Source organism: Dama dama, chromosome 27, assembly GCF_033118175.1.
Source record: "Dama dama isolate Ldn47 chromosome 27, ASM3311817v1, whole genome shotgun sequence".
Classification (NCBI taxonomy): domain Eukaryota; kingdom Metazoa; phylum Chordata; class Mammalia; order Artiodactyla; family Cervidae; genus Dama; species Dama dama.
The window spans coordinates 36,419,252-36,445,593 of NC_083707.1; the positions used below are offsets into that span (position 1 = coordinate 36,419,252).

Genomic DNA, 26,342 nt, shown 5'->3' on the forward strand with positions numbered 1-26,342 from the left:
AGAAGCTGGAGGTTGAACTAGCCACCAAAGGCCAATGATTTCATCAGTTGAGTGAGTGACAGTCATTCAGTCGGGTCCGACTCTTTGCAACCCCATGGACTGTAGTCTGCCAGGCTCTTCTGTCCATGGGATTCTCCAGGCAAGAATACTGGAGTGGGTTGCCATTCCCTTCTCCAGGGGATCTTTCCAACCTGGGGATCAAACACGCGTCTCCTGCATTGCAAGAAGTGAGGCCTCTGTAAAGAAGCCTCCAGAAAAGTCCTAACTGAAGGGGTTCAGAGACCTTCCAGGCACTGAAGCGACCTGAGGGTTCTGGGAGGGTGGCTCACCTGGAAGCCCCAAGCCCCTTCCCACGCCTCTTGCCCCTCTTCCATCACCCGTTTCCAAGCTGTGTCCTTTTATAATAAACCAGGAGCCAAGTAAATGAACTTTTCCTGGGTGATTAGCCATCCCAGCAAATAATCAAACCCAGAGAGGTGGACTTGATAATATGAAGGGAAAGTAATGAGATGAGATGAATGAGGTGCGCATTTTCAGGTGAACTCTTCAGGTGTAATTATGCTTTGCTACCAGGCAGTTCCCAGGTAGACGGTAAAGAATCTGCCTGCAATGCAGGAGACCTCGGTTCAATCCCTGGGTCGGGAAGTTCCCCTGGAGAAGGGCTTGGCAACCAACTCCAGTGTTCTTGCCTGGAGAATCCCCATGAACAGAGGAGCCCGGTGGGCTACAGTCCATGGGGTCTCAGAGTTGGACACGACTGAGTGACTAAGCACAGTGAATGTCTATTTAAAAATAGTTTCTCCAGATTTTTGGTACTTCGAAGTTTATAGAGTTCTGCTAAATTAGGTTAGGGGCTTTCCAGGTGGCTCAGTGGTAAAGAACCCACCTGCCAATGCAGGAATGTGGGTTTGATCCCTCGGTCAGGAAGATCCACTGAAGAAGGAAATGGCAACCCACTCCAGTATTCTTACCTGGAGAAACCCATGGACAGAGGGACCTGGCAGGCTACAGTCCAAGGGGTCGCAAAGGGTTGGACACCACTGAGTGAGCGCGTGCATAACCGCACGCACGCGCACACACACACACACAAATTAGGTTAAATGATGGGAATTCACTGAATACCCAGATCATTTCAAGTAAGATAAAATATTGAAACATTAACTGCTAAACAAGTCTAAGTTTGCAAAAAACTAAAGATACTTGGGTTTATTAGAAACGTCCAACTAATATTGTAAATCAACACTTCAATTAAAAAAAAAAAAAGTACTTCCCTAAGGGTCCAGTAGTTAAGACTGTGCTCTCAATGTGTCAGGGCCAAGTTCAATCCCCGCCTGGGGAATTAAGATTCGGCATGCCAAGCATCATGTCACCAAAAAGAAAAACAAATTATGCTATAAGGAAATGAATGTTTCTGGCGGTTATAGAATACATTCATCAGTTTGCCAATGACAAAACGGTGGTATGATAAAGAGTTTACAATTGCTTACTTCTTAGTTTTCATCAGAAATTCAGGTTTTTAAGAGTTGAGAATTTTAATTAATATATGTAATTAAAACTAAAAATTAATAAGGAAGATATCTCTGTATGCAAGCAAAAAAAGTATAAGGGATGGAAATGCATTTTGTTAAGAGAAAGAAAGTAGGGGACAAAATAATACGGATACAGAAAGTTGTAGAAGATTTGCAGAAGAAAACTAAAGAATCTTTAGAAAGGAATTCTCTGTGTGGTCACGACTAAGATTAGAATGAAAAGAAAAAAAAAGATTAGAATGAATTTCACTCAATGAATTTTAATATTAAAGGCAATATGGTACAAAACTTGGAATGTTTTCTTTGTTAAGAGAACAATTTTTTGGAGGAAATACTGAGCTGCTAAGTTTCCTTACCTTTAAAGTAATTTGTTAGAACCTTCTGTATTTGCTGTTGAAATCTTTTATTGTTACTAAACGAAAAGTACAAGTATTATTTCTCAGCAACCTGTGGTCCTATTTGAAGCTTGGCATGCAACACTTCCATCCCCCAACTTGAGGCAGAACTACACCCTGTTTCAGCAAGCAGCAGCCAGAGCAGCTGTCACTCCAACCCCTCAAAGATTTGGGGAAAGTTAAAACAGTAGCAGGCATTGAAACTAAGTCCTCCCAAAACCAAGTTCCATTACCAAGTTTATGATTAATCTATCCAAAACATTACCCATTTTTTTGGTCCCCTCTGACCTCAATCCTGTGCTAACTGAACACTAATCAACCGGAATCAGATACCTACAATTGCTACTGTACATCATCAGTAACATACAAGATCGGGTCATTTCTTTAGGGCAAGACAGCTAACTGACCCCTGAGCCGTGGACCACCTGGGCAGAGAATCATAAACCAGAAACATCCTGACTCCCAAAACTATGATCCAGAAATGTCACAAGACTATGGTTAATCCCAGCCTCTTTGTTCTTCCCCTTTAAGAATATCCCCAACTCTGAGACCCACTCTGGTATTCTTGCCTGGGAATCCCATGGACAGAGACGCCTGACAGGCTACAGACCACTGGTGTCGCAAAGAGTGGGACACGACTCAGCAGCCGAACAACAAACTCAAGACCAAGCTGCAGTGGACCTGAGGCTTGTCTCCTGCTGCCTTGCTCAGTGCCCTTCATCAAATCCTATTTTTGCTAACAACTCCCGCTGTCAGAGTTTGGCTTTCTGCACTGCAGACACACCAGCCCTCTGCTTGGTTTCAGAGCCTGGGACATCTTACACCAAAAAATAAGTAAATAAGTAGTAATCAAAACAAGATGTGGATATATCGTAGTATAAAGGAAGCATCCTGAAGAGGCTCTTGCTCGCCAAATGTAGGATGAAATTGAGCAACAAAAGGAATAGTAACACTAATGGATTGTAACCTGTTGGCTAAAAAAAAAAATCCAAAAATCACTCTGATAACACAGGAGAGTGAAAGAAAGATTTTCTTAGAGAACCCCAACTAATAAATGTAGAAGGAATTACAGGGCTAAGAAAAGCATTATTCTGCAGTCGTCATTTCAATAACCAATTCAGGAAAGACTCACATTCATGAAACCTAAAACTATTTTTCCACATATCAACTATTAATGAAAAAGAAAATGCTAACTTTACAGTGGAGAAGCCCGACAGATATCACATTACCAAAGCAGAGTTAACACCGCTAATAACGGGACAGACTAACAAGGGGTGCCTTGTTCCTGACGGGCTCTACACGGCAGGGCGCAACTCCCCGACGCAGTATTCCTGCCCGTAATCTGCATCTATTCACGAGGAAGCACAGAGAAATCTCAGCGAGGTACACCGTGCAAAACAAGCATTCTGACTTTTCAAAAATATCAACATCACGAAACATAAAGACTGAAGAACTATCCAGACTGAAGGAGACTAAGAGACATAACTAAGTGCAGTGCGCTGGATTCTGGATTTTTGCTATAAAGGACATTATTGGGACAATCAGGAAAATGTGGATTATGGACTGCTGCATTAGTGTCTTAGGGCTGCTAGAAAGGAAGGAAGGAAGAAAAGAAAAGAAAAGAAAAAGGCTTAAAACAACAGAAAGTATTCTCTCACAGTAAGGGAAACTAGCAGTTCACAATCAAGGTGTTGGCAGGACCATGCTCCCTCCAAAACTCTGCACAGAACCTCTCCTGCCCCTCATAACTTCTGGTTGTGGGTGGCAGCCCGTGGGGCTTCTTGGCTTGCAGCTGCATCACTCCACCTCTGTCCCTCTGGTCACATGACACTTTCCTCTTAACAGGACACTGGGCATAAAGCACTGAGGCCACCCTAATTCAGTATGACTACATCTCAACTAGATCACATCTGCAGACACCCTGCTTCCAAATCAGGCTGCATTCCCAGGTGCTGGGGCCTAGAACTGCTGCTGCTGCTAAGTCGCTTCAGTCATGTCCGACTCTGTGCGACCCCTTAGACGGCAGCCCACCAGGCTCTGCCATCCCTGGGATTCTCCAAGCAAGAACACTGGAGTGGGCTGCCATTTCCTTCTCCAATGCATGAAAGTGAAAAGTGAAAGTGAAGTCACTCAGCCGTGTCCGACTCCTCCGGGCCCCATGGACTGCAGCCTACCAGGCTCCTCTGCCCATGGGATTTTCCAGGCAAGAGTACTGGAGTGGGGTGCCACTGCCTTCTCCGTTAGAACTTTTAGTGGAACACAATTCAACCTACGACAATGGTCTATTAGATGACTGCATTATGGGGATGTTAAAACCCCCGAATTCGATTTGACGGTACTGTGGGTGTATAAGAAAATGTCCTTGCTTTAAGGAATACACACTGTAGTACTTAAGGGTGATGAGAATGACGTTTGCAAGTAACTTTCAAGGTAGAGGTGGGTGTGGGGAGGATACCCACACACATATACAAGGAGGGAATGACAAAACCAAATGTGGCAAAAGTTGTGTGTTGTGCTTAGTCGCTCAGTTGTGTCCAACTCCCTGTGACCCTATGGACCATAGGCCGCCAGGCTCCTCTGTCCATGGGATTCTCCAGGCAAGAATACCGAAGTGGGTTGCCATGCCCTCCTCCAGAGGAATCTTCCTGACCCAGGGATTGAACCTGTCTCCTGCATTGCAGGCGGATTCTTTACTGACTGACGCAAAATGTTAGCAACTGGTCTATCTGGGTGAGGGAGCTCGAGGAATTCTTTGCACTATTTTTGCAACTCTTCTGTAACTTTGAAATTATTTCCAAATAACAAGTTTTTCTAAAACCACACATGAAATAATACCTATGAATAAGCTTAACAAAAAAATGTTCGGAGTCTATATTAAGAAAATAAAACTCTGTGGGATATAAAGAACCTTAATAAATGGAACCATGCCACTTATTTTTAGATAGTAAAATCCATTATTATGATGTCCATTCTTCCCTAAATAAATCTAAATAATTAACAGTATCTACATAAAAATCACCATGTTCATATGAAGAAGCAGATGCATAAGAACAGCTGAGAAATTTTTAAAAAGAGAAAAAATGAGGAAATGTGTCCCACTAGTAACCACAACCTCATGGTTCAGAGAATAGACTCTGGAGTTGGAAAGCTGGTGGCCGTCCTAGATTGTAACTTGAATAAACGTAACTTCTCAAAGCCTGTTTCTTCACCTGCAAAAATAAAGATACTGAGAATACGTAACTCAGTTGCTTGCTCTGGCAGCACATTTGCTAAGATGTGAACCAGACAGAGAAGACGGACATAGCCCCCATGCAAGGACAGGCACGTTTATGAGGGGCTTAGGGCTTCAGAGATTTAAAGGGAAGAAAAAAGAAAGAAAGAAAGAAAATCCTTTCATTAAACAAAACAGCTACACGTCAGAACATTTAAGGTAGATTTTCAAAAGAAAAAAAGAATACCTAATTCAGGGTTTTGTAAGAAACAATCAGGTAAAGTATGTTAAAGTATTTGCTGCTGTGACGGACACACGTGTAAATACTCAATAATTAGCTGCTGCTCCTGCTGCTGTTATCAAGGTCACAATCACCCTCATCATCCAGCTGTGTGTTACTGGTCAAGGACCAAACACGTAAATATCCAGAAAACAAACAGTGCCCTCAAACAAGCCTGAGAGTTAAGAACTTGTAAAAGCTAAAGGTGGCATCCTGAATCAGTGGGAAAAGGAAGAGTTAACAAACAGCTGGGGTGTTCCATCATCTGATGAAGAGAAGAACTGGAGTCTTATCTCACAACACAGACAAATTTCAAGTAAAAAGCTAGATTATTTTCGATATAAACCAAAACAAAAACCTATAAATAGAATTTTTAAAATGACTGTCAGTTGCGGAAAGTATTCTTAGAATACAAAATCCAGAAGTTACAAAAGGAAAATTATTTGTAATAACTTTTTAAGATTAAAGAGAAATATCAGACAAAATAAAGACAAGCAGAGATTTGAGAGAAATGTTTGCAACATGAAAAATTAATATCCATAGTATATGAACAGCCTGTAAAAATCTATCAGAAAAAGACATCCCAAGAGCAAAATTGGCAAAGGTTAGGAGTTTTACTACCTGGAAAAATGCACAGTAGCATTCGACTGAAAAAGCAAATAAAAATTGTTCACATACATAGCTAACAGCTCAAAGCCTGTTTCTTCACCTGCAAAAATAAAGATACTGAGAATACGTAACTTTTAAAGAAAAAATAAACTGGAGTATATAAGCATGGGTGTCTGTGAACATTATGGGACAAACACCCATGCTCATATACTCCAATTTATTTTTTCTTTAAAAAACAAAACCCAGAATACATAAAAAGAGCTTTAAGCGTGTTAATATCCCTGACTCTGAATATCATCAAAAAGATAAAGCAAAGTTTATAGCGACATTAGAAGATTTAATTGCAGAATGGGGAAAATAGACAGAAAAAAAAAAAAAAATGTGGAAAAGGAATCACTGGCCCTTGCCTTTAGAAGGAAACGAAGCTTTATCAGGTCAGACCACTCACCAACACAGGAAAAGTACTACTGACAGATGACCCCGAGTGAGTATTCCTGCAAACTCGAAAGAGGTGGGTAAAGGATTTCGTAAAGCGCTGCTGGACAACTGTTAAAGGTTACTTGTATTAATACTTTGTATTAATAACATTCCAGTTGTTTATAAATGGTAACTGTTTAATAAACTGACAGAATTCTGTCCAGATTCAAAGGCAACTTTCAGTGTCTGCATTTATTAAAATTCACCTTTTAAGACGCCATTTAATTACCTTTTTTTTTTTTTTTTTTGAGATGTCTGTCTTCATGATTTCTATTACTGGTGGGGTCCTGGGAGTATCAGAAATGTCTTTCAGAACCTTCCAATGGATTCTGAGACCTAAAAGCCTGACATCAGTTAAAGCTAGATGCCCTCTTACTATCTCCTAACTAGTTTTTTACACTTTTTTACTAGCTTTTCCACTAAATAATATCCTCTTGTTACAGAAGTTAGGAGATTAAAAAGAAGACATGTCAGCTCTTTTTTACTACCTATTATTTCAACTTTCTTAAACTGTAGATCTGTGGTTTCTTTCTTACTTCTGGCTGTGGATTTATCTCTGAGAGTTGTCTATGCTTTCAGATTTTCCATCTTGTAAGCATCAATCATCCTAAAAGTCCTACTCATCCTCTGATAATATCCTAAGAGGTTCTTGACCCTCTCTTCAACTTGACCTTTATTACAAGCTCCTCCTTCTGACTTAAGTTCTATTCACTTAAGGAAAATTCAAAATCAAAATTATTAAGCCCCAGGAGAAGTGGCTTAAGGCAGTGGGGGGGGGGGGGGGGGGGGCGGTGGTAGGGAAAGTGTGCCTTGAGATTGGGGGAAGGGGAGGTTTTAGCTCCATTGTAATTTCCACCTACCACTCCCCCCACCAAATTCTCTGATACAGCTAATTACTATCTTATCTCAATCACTAAAAGTGTTATATAAATGTAGATAAAAAGTCCCGTTCTGTTCTGATCCCCTCCCCTCCCAGAGTGTTTCCCAAACTTTTCACATAAAAAAGTCTAGGGCATTTTTAGAGTTTTTATTACTTTAGGTGGTAAACTGCCCATTAGAGACTTACACTATCATTATTAGTTCGCTTCTGTACTCAAATACTGTTGCCTGAATTAAGATACCATCTATGTCCACATCTTTCAAATAAATATTCTAACCATGTTTACACAACTAAATTGTACAGTTTCAGGCAACTGCTAGGTTACTTCCTGTCCCCTACCAAGGCAGGGTCTGCAACTTCTCCACTAAAAATCTCACCTCCCTTTCTGTGGTGCGACTTTGGCACTGGGAGGTTAAGTGCCCTGCCAAGGAGTATTTGTCTCAGCCCTACTTTCAACCAAACACACGCATAGGAGGCCATCAGTGCGAGGGGAACTGACAAGTGCCGGAGTCCTTAAGGGCATGACTGCCAGAGACACAGCTAGGGACTCCCCTGGGGGCTCAGACGGTACAGACTCTGCCTGCAGTGCAGGAGACCCAGGTTCCATCCCTGGGTCGGGAAGATCCCCTGGAGAAGTATTCTTGCCTGGAGAATTCCATGGACAGAGGAGCCTGGTGGGCTACAGACCATGGACTTTCAAAGAGTCAGACACAACTGAAAAAAAAAAAAAAAGCTAGGGACTATGATATAAAGAAAAACCCACTTACTAAAAGTACCTTTCTCACCTCTCCTTAACATTTACACGTCGCTGCTAAATCAAATCTCAGCTTCTCCGTCAGACTCAAGCAGAATGTTTATCTGAATTCATCCTTAGCATCAATGCCGTTGTTTAGTACTGGGCCTGCCACTGCAAGGAGTCCTGAGGTTACCACGTGAGTTTTCTGCAAGGAGCTGGCTGCTGACACTGCTTTCTCCCATGCCCATATACTAGACAAACACTGTCGGCAAACTGTTGCACTCTCCCCCATTAAAAATATATATATTTAACATGTGTCTACTGTGTGTTATTGTTCTAGATACATGGGATAACTTTAGTAAACAAAATCAAGATCCCTGCCCTCGTGGAGCTTACATTCTAGTGGCAGCCTTTCCAAGCATTTAGAGTTGGCACAGTTTTTTGCTGTTTGGCTGTGCTGCCTGGCATGCAGGGAGGCTAGTTCCCAACCAGGGACAGAACCTCTGCCCCTGCAGTGGGAGCACAGACGTCTAACCACAGCATCATCAGGGATGTCCCTGGCACAATATGGTAAAACCTACCTGCTAACCCTCATGGAGACTCGATATGCACAGGCAGTGATGGAAAACTGCTGGTGGTACTGTACTGCAGATACCCTATGTGGGATAATAATGCTACAACATCAAGCTGTATTCCCACAGAAAACAGTGCTCCAGCTTACTAGTGAAGATAAAGGGCACATTCTTAGATGAGATACTGAAAGAAAGAAAAGGAAGCCAAGGTGGTGAAGGAATCATTGCCAATGGGACTGGACACAGTGGCCAAAGAGTAGCAAACAAAATTTCCATTCAGAGCTTGAGATGAGACCCTTCATCCAGAGAGCGAGGAATTCATGGAACAATAAGATTGAAAGGAACAAGCCAGTATGGAAGAATCCTACTGGATTTCCTCCAGAAGGAAGTGCAGCTGTGAAGGCTAGTGAGTCTGCACCAAGGTTCAGGAAATCACCGTCCTCCCCACGGAGCAAACCAGAAACTTTATTCTCTTTCTGAATCATAGGCCTGAAACGTGATGAGGACCATGTAGATAAGACAGAGCTTTCAGTTATTTCCACCAACTTATCTAGGAATAAATCATGTACTCAGTAGAAAAGAAGGCAATACTGTACAGCTTGATCCAGCTTTGGAGTTGGAAAACTGATATGAGCATAAACTATAGACATATATATGGGGGAGGGGTGCTGACATACATACAGACTATATATACATTTTACAAACCCAAACTTACAAAAGAACAGCATTTACTACAGTTGAGTTAGAGTAGTAACCTATTTCTGCATGCTTCTTTGTTCTTTTGATTAATAAATTTGAAAAAAATTATTTAATTGAAAAAAATTTTAAATGTAATTCTTTTCTTTAGCCACACTATATGGCTTGTGAGAAGCTTATGAGATCTTAGTTCCCTAACCAGGGATTGATTCTGGGCCCTCGTTTCTAACCACTGGACAGCCAGGGAATTCCTTGATGAATTAAATTTAGATAGGAAAAAAAAAAAACTTGATTGGAAAAACATGTGAACACTGTCTCTCTGCTAATCTGGGCTGTACATCTTGTTTCATAAAAAAGATAAAGAATGCTTTGGAATTAGTATATTAATTTTCCATGACAAACCCAAACTTGTAAAAGGAAAGCATTTGCTACAGTCTAGTGTAATAAGCCATCTTTTTCAGCTAATATCTGACCTTGACATCTATTATGAAATATGCACCACAAAGCTACTTTCATTAAAAAGAAAAGTCTAGGTGTTGCAAATTCTCAGCCCCAATACAAATGCACAGTTTAAAGAAGAAGGAAGAAGATAAGAAATCCCCCCTTCCATCACTGCTCCTTAACCCTAAGGCAGAAACACTTGCTGTCAGTCATTCAGGCACATCAACTAGTCATGTGACCTCAACAAATTACATATCCTTGTTGATCCTCAGTTTTCCTTTGTGTGTAATGCAAGTCTATCCTACACATGATTCTTCTGTGTTTTTGGAAAGGCATTTCAAAGATTTAAGTTAAACATAATAATGTACAGCAAAGCATATGTCATAAAACAGGTTTTATTCCTTCCTTACCCAGTGCCTAAGAGGAGGAGTGAACGGGCGTGAGACAGATAAAAGGACGTGAAAAAGAAATCACAGACTCTGCATTATGTCCACTGCCCAATTTTCCCTTCTGCTTTCCTCAGTTTTGTTTCTCACTCTCAGTCTTTTGACCTGCTTCCATTTCTCACACTGTCCTACAGAGTTGGAGCAGGAGGCAAGCTTCAGTACAGGCGGGCGGGAGGAACTAGGGAAGCTCCTGTCCTTATATCAAGCTTAGAGTCCTTGCGTCCTAATATGGAGCTCACAGCAGTGATTTTTAAATAGTGAAAAGCAGGGAAGGTGGGGAGGGAGGGTGGCTGGCAGAAATACAGGTTCATCTACTGCATAATCAGAGCATTTGGTAGGCCAGGTATTTCCTGTGTTCATGGATCCTGGTGAATTAAAAAAACCAAACCAAACCTGAAATCAATCAGAACATATTTACCAATGAAACACTGTCACATCTAACGGGCTGCCCAGAATCTAAGCAAAAAGACAAACCCTGCAGAAAAGAACTTTTTCCGGGAAAAATATTTTTACTTTCAACCTTACAATTGTAGCTTCCTTTCTTTTCCTTCCTTCTCTTTCTTTCTATTCAATACTCTGCAATCCTTAAAAAGCTAAACATTTTCAAACGCCCACGGCTTGTTCTAAATATTAATTACACATATTAAAGAAAAATATCCAAAACAATTAGTCTGCCCTTTTATCAATTAAAAAAGTAAATTCGTTTTAACGCTTTTGGCTCTTTTCCTGACACAATGGGGCAAAGCTGTCATCCAGTCTTGACTGTTAACTGACATCACAACTATAAGCTTCAATGAATCAGTAAGTCCTCATTTTTCTATCTTTACTGCAAAATAAATCTGAAAAAAATTTTAAGAGCCTTGCTTTCAAATGTGTTTTTTTCCTAGTAAAACTTATACATAGGTGTTGGGGAGCCTGTGTTTGTGAGTCACTAATACCTGTAAAGAACTAACATCTAGAAAAACATCAACTCAAGCCTTCCTGCCTAAAGAATTCAATCAGTTTACTGGAATCTAAATCTATGCAAAGAAAAGTTTCAGATGTATTACACCCTAATACCATCAAAAATCAGAGAAGTATTCTAACGGATTATCACACTAAGACCAATCTAAAAAATTCATTAACAGCCTCCTAATTATAGCCAACTCCACCCAACTGTGAATTCCTAGAAGGCAGTAGTCATGCTGCCATCATTTTCATAACATCAAAACTGGCACTGTATTTGCGGCATCATAGGTTTAATAAATGCCCACTTATTGAATGGAATACACTGCATTTGCTTGAGGAAGTCCAGTGTTAAGTCCACGGGTCAATTTTTTACCCTAACTTTTATTTATCTGATATCTAATCGGATCTCAAATTTTAGACTCTAAAGCACTATCTTAACATTTTAATCAATATAAAAAACTTTAACTGTACTAGAGTCACGTAAGGCTGTTAGAAAACATGTGGGCGAACTATACCCCCATTTCAAATGATGAGACTGAGGCCTACAGAGTTCACTGAATTGACCAAGACCACATAACTTAGTGACTAAGAATCCACTTGCCAATGCAGAAGATGCGGGTTCGATCCCTAAGTTGGAAAGATCCCCTGAACAAGGAAACGACAACCCACTCCAGTGTTCTTGCCTGGAGAATCCCATGAACAGAGGAGCCTGGCAGGCTGCAGTCCATGGGGTTGCAAAAGAGTCAGACATGACTGAGTGACCAACAAACACAGCTCTTCCCTGTCAGAAGTGGAGGTAAAATCCAGGTGTCTTCCACCTTTTAGTCCTGTCCTTATTACACTATGTTACCTTCTCTGCTCTTTTTCAAATTCTTGACAGCTTTTATTTTAAAAGTATCCGTAAGGTGGACAATATCAATACTAATTGTATTGGAATAAACGTAAGAAATCCATTGGAGAAGGGAATGGCAACCCACTCCAGTATTCTTGCCTGGAGAATTCCATGGACAGAGAAGCCTGGCGGGCTACAGTCCGTGGGGTCGCAAAGAGAAGGACATGACTGAGCGACCAACACACACATGAAATCAATAAACTTGCCATGGAACAGTTTTAAGTATTAACTTATGCAGCAAGAGCCACTGATATTCAAATTTCTACTTAATACTAAGAAACTGAAAGTTGCATTAAAAAAATTCGAGAAGTAACGATCTCCTGTAATCAGTTTAGATCAACACATTGTTAGGAACAGAGGCTGAAACTGGACAATCTTTAAATTTCAGGGGTCAGTCTTCTCCTCCCAGTACTTCCTGTCTCCACCCCCACCAATAATTCAGCAGACATACCCTATGACCTATGCATTCTTTCACATGCTACATCAAGAAGATGAAGACTTCTTCATCGTTTTGTCCTTGGAATATATGAATATTCAGTCATAATTATAAAACTGACTGTCACTGAGAGTATACCAAATGTATTTTTTTACAATCTAAGATCTTGGTTTTCAACATTAAAATAGTAAATAAATAAATAAATAAAATAAACTAGAAATTAGTATAACTTCAAACAACAAAGTTTCCAGTTTATGTTAGAAATATCAAAATGAACTTTAAGTTCACATTTAAAGTTGAAACTTTTTAAACAGTTTTATAAAAATGATTTTCTAGGCCAAAACTTTGAGGGTTAAAAATCTAAAGAACTTGTTTTAACATTAGCTTCTAAAAAACCATTAAGCTACTTTTGCAAAATTTTAGTACAGGTATACCTTAAAAACATGTGTGGATAAAGCCTGTGCATATAAACTCATATAAATATACACTGAACCACATCCCTGTATACAATTAAAAATTTATTAAGGATTTATTCTTCTAGGGACTGATCTCAAAGATTCACGTCAAACAGTTGCTTGCCACAGGTCAAGTACATCACGGTCAATGAGAAGAAATAATTAGAAAGGAAGGAGAACTATGCTTTGATACCAGGGTTCTATGGGAGCACAGAGAGTGGGGGTCAACACACCAGTGTCTTGTAGAGTATGTGCCACAATAACAATGTCAAGCGTACAGTCTTCGGCATGTCTTCCCTCCTTTTGGCTACGTAAGTTTGAGAGCTACTTCTCCCAACACTTTTTATCCCCTACCCCAAATTGACCAAATCTTGAACCACTAAATTGGAAAACCTGAACTAGCAAGGGGAACTACCTAGATCTTCCAATGGTATGGTAAAGAGGGACTTCCTTGGTGGCCGGAGAGAAGGGTTCGATCCCTGGGTGGAGCAGACCCTCTGGAAAAGGAAATGGCAACCCACTCCAGTATTTCTGTGTGGGAAACCCCACGGACAGAGGGGCCTGGAGGGCTACAGAGGGGTCGCAAAGAGTCGGACACGACTGAACAACTGAACAACAACAGAGGACAAGATGTCGCTGCTCTCTGCTTGGCGTAATCATAAACTGAGAAACATTTCAGAACCTGCAACAATTTGCCTGCAGCATCTTCCAGGCTGGGGCTTGCCATATACAGCTGATGCTGCGTTTGCATTTGCTGATGTCCCATCTTCTCATACCCCAAGAACAAAGGACGAACAACAGGAAAAATAATCTGGGGTTCCTACTTGCCAAATTCAAGCAGTCACAGGGGAGATGCCCTGTGCAGCTAGCTCTAGAAATAATCCCTCTTGAAGGTCTTCCACTTCCTGGAAGAAAAGCTGAGAGTCCAAAGAACCTGTGTATTAGCTCTGCCACCCACCAGACCACAGTAACAGCAGCAGCACTTCCAAGAGACACAGCTAAAGCAGCAGAGCATGTGGTTCATATACGCTTCAGAGAATCTGAAATCACATCTATACTCAAATAAGGGGCACTGCAGGGCACTGCTATGGTGGGGGGCGGGGGTGGTGGGAAAGCACGGCTCAGTCCATCAGTAACCTCACTGTACGTTATCCTGTACTCTCAACTTACAGGATTCCCTCTCTGCCCTGGAGGGAAGTTCAAGATCTTAAAGAATTACACCAGGTAAACCGAAGCCAGAGCAGGAGGTGTTGCTATCAAGTCTGCTAGTTCCAAGACAACAGTGGTGCGGCTGCAGCCAAGGATTCCTTGGCACATAGACGTGTTAAAATGATACTGGCAGCGGCACTGGCTCTTCTCTTTCACCCTCTGCTGTTACTATAGCTTCTTTTGCTAAATCTGCCTCTGAGTTTAGACAGGAGCTGGATGGTTCATAATCACCCAGCAGCTGCAGCTGAGCAATAGGCAGCCTAATTGTGGCGCTGGAGCAGCTGAGAGGAAGAAAAGAGAGACATACCCCACCGCAGCCACACACAAGACGGCCGCACACACTACCAACCAGATACCAAGATACTTTAAGAGGAACAGATGACTTCCTTTAAAGAAAAGCAGTTGTACCTCGCTAGAGGAACTTGTATTTGTGTTATAGACCTATTTAAACGTGAACTGAAGGTGACCTAAGCCATGTAGCGTTCTGAACAATGGAAGATCTTAACTAAAACTTCCTGTAAATATTTCACACAACAAAGCCAGCGCCACAAACATCACCATTATAACATAAATGAAAGTTCCTGTGATGTAAGAATGTGGCACAGACATGATCTCTTCAACTCTGCTTTACAGCAAGGCCAAGAAACAACACGGCAACTACGGCAACCCATTCCATACAGCAAGTAAAGCACAAGGCAACGATTCACAGCATTTCAGAAACTCCAGTGTCATACTGTCACCTGAAACAAAACGCTATCTCTTCAGGTGCTGTTCTGCACATCTTCATGAAGTCTGAGTAAACGAAAACTTATTTTAAGCTGATAATTTTAAGATATCCTTAAGAATATCAGAATGCAGGCTGAAATGACTGATCTGAAGGATTACTGTTCCAGAAAACTGAAAATGGATGAAAAGACCTATTGCCTTGATGCCAAAGTTAAATTTTGAGTCTTAATTATGTTACCATAACTTGCTGAAAAATAGGGTATACTTTATATCTGATGACAGAACAGTGTCCACTAGTTTAAAAACATTACTCTGATTACCTACTATTTGTCATGTACAACATGCAAAACTGAAAAGGATTTAAAGTTAAATCTGGTGTCTTGTCTCAAAATATTAACGTAATTAACACGTTATTTACATGTGGAAGTAGTTACAACACCTGCTGGTTATCTGCCAGTTACCATTTAATAGGTCTAACCTGTTTGCAACTGTGCAACCCAAGCAGTGTTCTAAAGTCATCAAATATTGAGTTCTTCCATGAAGTCCTTTATAAAGCACATTACACATTGGCTTCTTTAAAAAAGGAAGAAAAAAAAGTTTCACAAAGACTAAGACACAGATTCAGAAAAGCGATCATGCCTTAATGAACTAAACGCTTGCGACACCCTTGCGACCACCAGGTGAAAGAACAACACTCCAGGAGCCAGGTACCAGTCAGTTTCCTCCCTCTTCGCCAATCTTGGTACTTCTCTAGAAATCACTTCCTTGCAGGTTTTTAAAAAAAATACATAGTTTTATCACCTAAGTTTGCATTCCAAGTCACCAGACCTTGTACTGCTCTTTAAACATTTTTGATATTAGGCTGCTTTTTTTTTTTTAAACTATAATGCTAATAGGAACTAACAATAAGCCCTGTCTATGTTAAAGAGATTCACTAGATTAAGAGCTAAATGCATACATAGAGAAAAATTACATTAATTATTTACTGCCTAGAGATGCAAAACTGAACTCTATTATATAAACAAGTCATGTGTCAGTAATGTTTCATTTACACCAGTTCACTGCTATTCTTTTAAAATATTTATTATTTTAACAGAACATATCATGAAGAAGATTTGCACATTGATTTTTCAGCTTGAGCATCTGATTTATAAAAAACAACTTGAGCCATGTATTAATATTACACTTCAGCCATAAGACAAATTCCACCTATCCCATAAGATAGGTCAAAGCTGTAATTTCACTTTCGATTAAACAGAAAGGAGTCAATTTTGTGGTTTATGAAGTCAGCAAAAACATACTGCAAAATTAAAGCTATTTTAACATTATGGTGGTTACAGCAGAGTATGTATTTTAAGAGCCCTTTTATATTTTATCCTGGAAACGTGGATATGAACTGTCCTGTATTTAGATTCAGGGCAGTCATTTTTTTTTTTTTTTTTTTTCAAATTTAGGACCCAATGAATTGTCATCTAACATTCAAAATCTCCACTGAAGTTTAGCTAATATCAAAAAATTAAAATACAATTAAATGTCCTTTTCTTAAAGGGTCAACTATGGCAGGGGTCTAATACATTAGTAAAACAGAAAAAAATATAAATATTGAAATACAACTTTCTCACAGAATAGATGAAAAACCATACTTAATGCATACAAGATCCTCGGCTTGTAATACATTACCTGTCCATTCAAAGTGTTTCCTGTCCACTGTGTGCTAACCATTGTACTAGTTAAGAATTAAATTTACCATTTTGCCTTAAATGCCTATAGTCACATGTATGTATTAGTAATATTTTCCTTAGCGTGTAGTTTTAGCTGCAGATAACATAACAGGATGGCTTAAACACACTTGGAACTGTCAAGATAACTTTGCCACTGCATTCCTGCAGCTGCAATGCACGAATATACCACAATCACATATATGTGTACGTGACATCACCTATGTGCACGCACGTACCAGTGGGAACACACACACATAATAAATGGCATGTACATAAAGTTTGATCCCAGTGGAGACTCAACTTTTCATTTCTCTAACAACTTACAAAGCGTTAGGCTGTGTGTCAGGCCGTGCCTGTTTTAATTAATTAAGCAGAAAGTAACTCTACCCAATCCGAACCGCCTAAGGTCCCACCCACTACAAAACAAAATCAGTCCCTAAGTCGGACTTGATTTTCGAAGAGCTTCTTAAAACAACGCTGCCCCATGCCCAATAGAGCGAAAGCTGGAAGCAATTACCAAAAAGAAAAACACACATTAAAACAAGATTTTCTATAACACATGCGGACAGAGAACCGAACCAAGGCGGGAGGCGGAGCGGCAGAACGGCTGTAAAAGTGCACGCTGAAAACGGCATATTTCCCAACCCCCAACCCAAAACAAAGGAAAACTTTAACATGTTGCGGTTTTCAATCAAACCAAGGGCAGCCGGAGGCTCCCCGCGCCCCACCCCCGCCCGCACTCCCGGCACAGATGCCGTGGGCGCAGCCGACCCGCGGACCCGCGACCCGGGGCCGGGAAGGGCCGCTGCCCCCGCCTCCCACTTCAGCCCGAAGGAGTCCCGCCGCCCCCTCGTCGGGCGGCCCGCCAACCTTACAGACGTGGGTGCGGGACTCCCGCCGCTCCGGGGACCTTAGGTCGGACCTGGGCGGGACCGGGAAGGACTGGACGGGGCGGAGACCGAGCAGGGGGCGAGCAGGTAGCGCCGGGAAGGAGACACGCCCGCCGGGCCGGCCGGGTCGGGGGAGGGGAGAAGTTTCCCCCGAACTTCCCGACTCGGAGCGGCGGGGGCGGGAGCGGCGGCGCCTCCGGGCGCGCGCGGCGCCGGGCCTAGCGCTGCGGGGCCGGGGGTCGGCCGCCTCCGCCCGCGGGGACCCCGCCGGCTCCTTACCTGCGCCCCGGCCGCGCTCGCATGAGTCGCCGCAGCAGCGGGGAAGGGTGGCGGGGAGGAGGCAGCGGGCGGAGATCAGGCCCGCGGCGCCCGCTCCCGTCCTCCACCTCCTCGTCCCGGGCGCCGGACGGCAGCGACGACGGCACAGCCGGCCTCTGGCTCTCCACTTGAGGAGGAGGGAATTCCCGGGCTCCGCACCCCGCGGCCTCACGCTCCACCTTCTCCCCGCGCGGGGCCCGCCCTCACTCCCGGCCCCGCCCCCCGTGCCGGCCCGGGGGGCGGGGGCTACCTGCGCGCGCGGTCACCGGCTCACCGGAACTCGCGCCGCGCCCGACCCGGCTCCGGCGAACCCGCCTTCCGGCGCCGCTGTCGCCGCCGCCGCCGCCGCGCGCGCCCCCTCGGGGGGCGGGCCGCCCCTCCCGCGGTCGCCGTCTGCGGGGAGACCGAGTCGCTAATCGCGACCCAACATGGCGGCGGGGCCCGGGGCGGCTTCCCAAGGCGGCGCAGGCTGAGGGGGCGTGAGGAGGCGGCTTTTCTCCACGCGGAGAGCAGGCCCACAGCGCCCCCTCCCAGCTCGCGGACCCCGCGAGATGGAGTGGGGTGCCCGCCCCCTCGCTTTCTCGCGTCCCTTCGCCCCGCTGTGTAGTGCCGAGGGCTTTGTTTTCGTGGGGGAGGACCGGGGAGTTTGGGGGGCTGGCTCTTGGCTCCTCAGGACTAGGTTTCCGCACCCTTTGTCGCGGGTAGTAAAATCTCAGTCGCGCCGCCTGAGCCAAGGGGGCGTTCCTAACACCCTCATCACCCGCCTGATCGCCGTCCAAAAACGCTCGCGTCTGGCCGCCTTCCGACCCGGGGATCCTGTCCCAGCCCCGGGAGCTTCCTGTTGACAGTAGGTCGAACCAGCCTTGCCGGGAGAGGGGACCGAAGCTGAGTTCTGTTGGCGACTCCCCCGGTAATGGTGGTTTGGGCTTATCTTGGGACCGCGTATTCTTAGGCGAGGCTGGCGATGTCCCAACGGAGGAACTGCGGGGCCGGGGGACGCTGGAGCCGGCGGCAGGTATTACTGCCCCATTTGACAGCTGTGGAAACTGAGGCTGCCACTCCAACGAAGGCAGAGCACCCACCAACTAGACTCCTATATTTTGCAGCCGGTTGCTAGACGGAAAGGGGAGAGTGTCCAGAAGGACCTGGCATTCTAAAACGTGGGCCAGTGTCAGAAGGGGCTGAATATTGAGTCTCTTCTGCTGAAATCACTGCCCTGTCAGACTCGTAGGTTAACTTCCTCTTCGTATTTCCTCTTTGGTGGGGTTATCAGAACTACTAATGTTGGGACTCTTGGTTTCCTTTGTGGTTTTTAGCGAAATTCAGAATCATCCTTGACAAACACAAAACGATACAATCATGTGTCAGTATTCTGGTATTCTAGGAATTTAGGAAATTCTATATAAGGGTATGAAAAAAATGTTTTTTCAGCTCACTAGATGAACCATAGATAGGCTTAAAAAAAAAAAAAAAAAAAAGAAAGATAGGCTTAGGCATTTACAGTAACTAAAAGGTATACATAATATGGTGCTTTAATAGATTTAGCTACCAAAACCTCATTTGCTCTTGAGTGTCATGGGCATTAAAAATTTCATGTTGGTTCACCAACCATGGTGGTCCACTGGTTAAGATTCTGCACTTCCACTGCAGAAGGCAGGAGGTTCCATCCCTAATCCAGGATCTAAGAGCCTCCCTGCCTCCCTGTCTCTTGGTTTGTCCAAAATAAATAAATGAATAAATAAACATGTCTTGAAACTTAACATTTAACTTTTTTTAACTAGAAAATAAATTCCTTGAACTGTTACTTTTCTAAACTTCTATACAAAATAGAAATTATATCTTTGTCCTAAACTCATCTTCAAAACAAAAACAAAAAAACCACCTCTCAGCTTCATAAAATCAACTCTAAAATACTAGTTAAAATACACTAAAATCAATTCTACAATACTAAAGTCAACTCTATAAGGGGTGAGGTGGCTTTGAAAATATTCTGTATGGAGTTTTAAAGGTTGGGCGAGGGTGTCAAAATCCTACATGTTTCGTTACATTCACTTATCCATGTTTTCTTCTCTTATCCATCATTTTTATTTTGTTTTTTGAAACCTCACTCCCTGTTTTTTCTTTTGGAATATTCATATTAACATCAAGCTTCAGTCTGTAAATATTCTTGCACTTTTCAACCTTAAACTCAGAGGCTCATTTATTTCTAGGCATATTTAAAACAAATGGGACAGGACTTTTTTGGTGGTCCAGGGGTTAAGAATCCAACTGCCAATGCAGGGGACCCGGGTTCAGTCCCTGCTCCAGGAAAACCCCCACATGCTGTGGAGCAGCTAAGCCTGAGCGCCACAACTACTGAGGCGTAGGGCCCTTGAGCTGCGCTAAGAGAAGCCACTGCAGAGGGAAGACTGCCTGTAAGGAAGAGAAGCTCCTGCTATCTGAAAGTGAAAGTTGCTCAGTCCTGTAGACTCTTTATGACCCCCATGGACTATACAGCCCATGGAATTCTCCAGGCCAGAATACTGGAGTGGGTAGCCTTTCCCTTCTCCAGGGGATCTTCCTGGTCAAGGAAGATTAGACCTAGGGATTGAACCTAGGTCTCCTGCATTGCAGGCAGATTCTTTAACAGCTGAGCCACAAGGAAAGCCCCTACAACTAGAGAAATCTAGTTTGTGCTCCCTACAACTAGAGGAATCCTGCACATAGCAACAAAGACCTAGTGCAGCTAAAAATAAATACACACACACACAAAAAAAACAAACAGGACAAAGAACCTCAAGTCTCACTGAGTTTGGTTTAATAGAAGTTGCTTTCAAGTGATTTCTGTTCATTTGTGAAAAGGACAAATGAAGAAGCACAGCCTCCCACAGGGCAGGGAGATCTGCCATGCATTAACCTTACGGGTTAAGGGTTCAGGAGTCATAAGGAGCCCAAATCATGGGGTCCTTGGGTGAGTCTGTCAGACAAAGGGGAAAGCTTGAAATAAAAGAGTGAAATATGTTAAGTCCTTGCAAAAGTGAAACACAAAATTTAAGTTTATTAATACTTACAATTACTTGACTGATGTACAGTTTATAGTACATTTGGAGTTTAGCTAGGGCCACACCCTCTCACCCTGGAACATCTGATTCTGCCCGGAAATGGTTGTGTTTGGAATAAACCTTTCCTGCCTGCCGTCAATCATCTGCTGCTGCTGCCTCCATCACTCAGGCTGTGATGATAATCTTTTCCTGGTAACTAGAGAGCTTTGTATTCCTACAGGGGGTGCATGCACTGGTCTCTGCTCTTTATCCTCACTACCACCCCTTCCCCAAAAATGCCTTCCACCAGACTTGAAGTACCTGCCCAAAGCTTGGCACTCCTTAGGTCCACTCAGTGCCTCGGGTTATCTTCACCACCTCAGCCTTGCCTCCTCCACCTGGCCAATTAGGGCAAACATGAGGAGCCCTCTAAGCAAAGATTTGGAAAATCAAGCAAAAGGAAATTATTCATCCTTGAATATTAGGCTCATTGTGCCAAGCTCCGTGGAGAGGTGCCAAAACCCATCCATTTCTGATAGCTTTGTTGTTTCACAGACTGGTGCTCACCTGGGCAATTCATTGGATATGTAAGGATATCTACATATGAATAGACGTAAGAAATGGCAGTCTTACATGAACTTCAGCAAATCCAACCCATCTTTTTGCCCTGTTTCATTGCTCTCTCCAGTGTCTAATTTCTTGACCACCTGGTCTGTGATCTTAGATTTCCATCCTGTGCCTGGTATGCCTCCCCAGCTCCAGGACTATTTTTTGGAAATCTAGTCTTTGCTGTTGGAATCTATTCTAGGGTCATCCTGGTTTATTTCTGTGACTTCAGTTCTCCTGCATTTTGGTCCCAGGCCTGTTTCATGTAGACAAGTCCCTACCAGCATCGGCAATCTTACCCCCACCCCCCTACCCTGCACCACGTTGCCTATTCCTATATGTTTTATTTGGCTGCACGAGATGGCATGTGGGATTTTACTTCCCCAACCAGGGATTGAACTAGTGCCCCCTGCAGGGGAAGTGCAGAGTCTTAATCAATGGATCACCAGGGAAGCCCCTGCCTGTTCCTAGATATTGTTGTTTTTCTGTCACTGAGTTGTGTCTGACTCTTTGCAACCCCATGAACTACAGATTGTTGGGCCCCTCTGTCCTCCACTATCTCCCAGAGTTTGTTCAAATTCATGTCCATTGAGTCAGTGATGCTATCTAACCATCTCATCCTCAGTCACCTCCTTTTTTTGCCTTCCATCCTTCCCAGCATCAGGATCTTTTCCAAGGAGCCGAAGAGTCGGCTCTTCGCATCAGGTGGCCAAAGTATTGGAGCTTCAGCTTCAGCATCAGTCCTTCCAATGAATATTATTTTCTTTAGTATTGCCTGTTCTGATCTCCTTGCAGTTCAAGAAACTCTCAAGAGTCTTCTCCATCACCACAATTCGAAAGCATCAGTTCTTCGGGGCTCAGTCTTTTTTATGGTTCAACTCTCACATCCATACATGACTACTGGAAAAAGCATAGCTTTGACTATACAGACCTTAGTTGGCAAAGTGATGTCTCTGCTTTTTAATATGATGTCTAGGATTGTCATAGCTTTTCTTCCAAGGAGCAAGCGTCTTTTGGTTTCATGGTTGCAGTCACTGTCTGCAGTGATTTTGGAGCCCAGGAAGATAAAATCTGCCACTGTTTGTACTTCTTCCCTTCTATTTCCCATGAAGTGATGGTATCAGATGCCATGATCTTACTTTTTTTAATGGTAAGTTTGAGTTTCAAGCCAACCAGCTTCAAAACGGCTATCATAGGACAGAGTGAGGAACCAGGTTGAGAGCTGGGAAGTCTGAGCTATGGCTAAGGTTCCTAGGTAATCTAGCCTTAGCCATACCTTCAGACTTTCCTGTCCTCAACTTGGCTCCTCACTCTGTCCTGTGACAGCAGTTTCGAAGCTGGATGACACTTGGCATCGTCTCACATGCCTTCCACCTCACAGAGTACAGCGGACACACAGATTGCAGTGGACACCTTTTGAAGGTGTCTGTGGAACCCAAGGTCCTCTCCTCTGAGAACCCTGCCTCTCCCAATAGCCGGTGTGTAGCCCTTTGGTCTGAGTACCCCAACTGTCAGGCTTTAGCTTGAAATTTGGAATTTGAAGGAAGTGACACAAAGGTGACTCAGATCATTCCTGGTGGGGTGGTGGGGTGGAGGGTCCAGTAGCAGTAGGTGAGTCTCCAGGGATGGGGGCTGGGGAGCCAGGAGCAGTAGACAATGGTTTTCAGAGAGAGAACAAAGCAGATGCACAGTGAGAGGCCTATATGCAGATAAGAGCTTGTAGGACCCCAATGGTAACTCTACTTGCCTTGAGCCACATGTAAGACCCCAAGAGGGGAACACAGCTGGCCGATCAGCCCCACCCCGGCTGCCCCGGGGAGTCACTGCTTTTAGATCACAGCACAGAAGCACATACATACCTTTTCTCCTAGAGCAGCGGTCCCCAGTCCTTTGGGCAGCAGACCAGTTTTGTGGAAGATAATTTTTCCATGGACCCGGGTGGACAGGGATAGTCTTGGGATGATTCAAGCACATTACATTTATTGTGCACTTTATTTCTATTATTATTACTCTAGCTTCATCTCAGATCATCAGGCATCAGATCCTGGGGGTTGGTGACCCCTATTCTAGAACACCACCTCCATCCTCAAAAGACTTCTCAACACAGCAATTCAGGTAGCAGACACCTGAAATTGACATTAGATGTTGAAGCCCATTTGCTAACTCTGCCCTATAGGCTTGTAATTTCCTCCCAGGATCTATATTTGCAATTCCTGTAGCCATTACCCAGTGGTTGGCCTGATACATTAAGCCTGATGTGTGGTCAGAATAAGTCAGTGTCTCTGACAGTGAGTTTAAACCCCCGACTAAAATTGCTACCAGATTGCTACTTCCTGGAAATCTTTTACAAATGGGTTATAGAAAGTAGAACATAACTTTGCTTGGAGGCAAGAAGTTAGAATGTTTACCTACATCAAAGATTTAGAAAAGAAACTGCAAATCAGTCAGGCTCTTATCTCTTGAATTAACTGACATCAGATCATAAAACATAAAGGATTGGAATCAGGGAACTTTTTATTTTTAAATATTTTGCAAGCTAACTTTGTGCTCCGGTTAAAAATACGTTTAGAATAAATCTGTGTTTTTGAAAACCTGTTTTAATATTTCTTTAAGCTAGGCCTTCTTTTCGTATTTTCAGTGGTATAGATCATTTTTTTTTTACATCTGTGAGCAATTAAAATCGGACAAGATCTTATTATGGGATGTAAACCATAATGCATTTTTAATCCTTTAGCAAAGTGTATTTATGCTTCTTTTACTTGTATACAAAAAGGGCTTTTCAGTACTTGAAATAGCTCTTCCTTCTAAGGGAATAAGTGTTAGTTGCTCAGTTGTGTCTGACACTTTGCGACCCCATGGACTGTAGCCCGCCAGGCTCCTCTGCCCATGAAATTCTCCAGGCAAGAATACTGGAGTGCGAAAAGCGCCCGCCCCTGAGCCCACCTCCAGGGTTTGGGTCAAAGGAAAGCCGGGAGGAGGCACGGTATCAACTTTCTCGTCTCCTGCGCCTGACCCTTCCCGGGACCCGTGATGCCGAGGCAGCTGCAAGGAACGACGAACGGTCGGGGTTGAGCCCCAAGTGAGCTGAGGGCTCGCGCTCTTCTGGCCCTATCCCCCGGGCCCGCCCCACTTGAAGAAATGAGTGGTGGATTGGCCCCAAGTAAAAGCACAGTGTATGTATCCAATCTGCCCTTTTCCCTGACCAACAATGACTTATATCGGATATTTTCCAAGTATGGCAAAGTTGTAAAGGTTACTATAATGAAAGATAAAGATACCAGGAGGAGTAAAGGGGTTGCATTTATTTTATTTTTGGATAAAGACTCTGCACAAAACTGTACCAGGGCAATAAACAACAAACAGTTATTTGGTAGAGTGATAAAAGCAAGCATTGCTATTGACAATGGAAGAGCAGCTGAGTTCATCCGAAGACGAAACTACTTTGATAAATCTAAGTGTTATGAATGTGGGGAAAGCGGACACTTAAGTTATGCCTGTCCTAAAGATATGCTTGGAGAACGTGAACCTCCAAAGAAGAAAGAGAAAAAGAAAAAAAAGAAAACTCCTGAACCAGAAGAAGAAATTGAAGAAGTAGAAGAAAGTGAAGATGAAGGGGAAGATCCTGCTCTTGACAGCCTCAGTCAGGCTATAGCTTTCCAGCAAGCCAAAACTGAAGAAGAACAAAAAAATGGAAACCCAGTTCAGGAGGTCCTTCAACATCAGATGATTCAAGACGCCCAAGGATAAAGAAAAGCACATACTTCAGTGATGAGGAGGAACTTAGTGATTAAAAATATATATATTATGTAAATATCATTAAAAACTTTTTTTAAGTCTTGGAGTACCAAGTTCCCTTGGGATTAAAAATTACTTTTAGAGTTTGAACATAAGAACACTTAGTACCAAATACTTTTTTACTTTAGATAGTTGATAGGAAATGGTAATTTTATAGTATCATGTTTATCTTGCATCAAGATTTGCTAATAATCATTAATCTTTAAAATAGTTCATTTGAATACAAAAGAAAATGTAATGCTATCATAACAATGCTATCCCAAGAAGAAAGTGAAAGTCGCTCAGTCGTGTCCGACTCTTTGTGAACCCGTGGACTATACAGCTCATGGAATTCTCCAGGCCAGAAATACTGGAGTGGGTAGCTTTTCCCTTCTCCAAGGGATCTTCCCAACCCAGGGATCGAACCCAGGTCTCCCGCATTGCACGCGTATTCTTTACCAGCTAAGCCAGAAAGGTAGATAGTAAAAAGATTTGAGAAGTTCATTATAAAAGTTTATTCATGATTGGTTTATATAAGAACTTTTGAAATAAATTTCGTCTTTAAAACAAAAACTTCATAAAGACTGTGGAAAGTTTGGAGTGATTTATTGTTATTCATGTTAATAAAGTTTTCTCAAGAGAAAAAAAAAAGAATACTGGAGTGCGTTTCCATTCCCTTCTCAAGGGGATCTTCCCCACCCAGGGATCGAACCAGGGTCTCCTGCGTTGCAGGCAGATTCTTTACCATCTGAGTCACCAGGGAAGCCCCTTAAAGGAATAAGACACACAACAAATACTTAATGTAACATCTATGGTTTGATGAACTGTCCTGCGAATGAGTTAATGTGACTGACAGTAAAGATACTAGGATTACCTGCATCTTTCACTGAATCTTCATAAACACCCTGGAGGCTGGCAGTATTATTCCCATTTGCAGATTGGATCCCCACAGCTTGGAGAGGTTAAACAACACACAGCTAATAACAGGAAATGCTCCAAAGCCTGTTCTACAGAAAGTCACTGTGATTGCAGAAAAGAATTTTTTTTTTAGTGTTATTTCAATGACTATGTAAAA

At 42.9% G+C, this 26,342-nt stretch overlaps 3 protein-coding genes across 4 annotated transcripts in view; 2 read left to right on the plus strand and 1 right to left on the minus strand.

Moving 5' to 3' along the window:
* The window catches only part of YES1 (YES proto-oncogene 1, Src family tyrosine kinase), a 60,621-nt gene extending 42,595 nt beyond the window's left edge, over positions 1-18,026 (minus strand). Inside the window, exon 1 of one of the 2 annotated variants that reach the window (XM_061131128.1) lies at positions 17,829-18,026. The gene's annotated coding sequence lies outside the window, so the exon portion shown is untranslated. Of the gene's footprint in view, positions 1-17,534; positions 17,631-17,828 lie in introns of those variants that run through there. The other variant, XM_061131129.1, reaches the window with a different exon arrangement.
* On the plus strand, positions 17,411-18,283 carry LOC133047619 (sterile alpha motif domain-containing protein 1-like). The gene has a single exon (XM_061130914.1). The coding sequence runs from the start codon at positions 17,411-17,413 to the stop codon at positions 18,281-18,283; it is 873 nt and encodes a 290-aa protein (XP_060986897.1).
* Positions 18,284-24,426: 6,143 nt separating this feature from the next.
* On the plus strand, positions 24,427-25,324 carry LOC133047790 (zinc finger CCHC-type and RNA-binding motif-containing protein 1-like). The gene has a single exon (XM_061131303.1). It carries the CDS (start codon positions 24,632-24,634, stop codon positions 25,238-25,240), a length of 609 nt encoding a protein of 202 aa, XP_060987286.1. The 5' UTR covers positions 24,427-24,631; the 3' UTR covers positions 25,241-25,324.
* Positions 25,325-26,342: the final 1,018 nt, after the last annotated feature.

What these genes read in the sequence shown, in the direction of transcription:
- LOC133047790 (XM_061131303.1), top strand. Translation starts at nt 24,632, where the DNA reads ATGAGTGGTGGATTGGCCCCAAGTAAAAGCACAGTGTATGTATCCAAT.
- LOC133047619 (XM_061130914.1), top strand. Translation starts at nt 17,411, where the DNA reads ATGCCGTGGGCGCAGCCGACCCGCGGACCCGCGACCCGGGGCCGGGAA.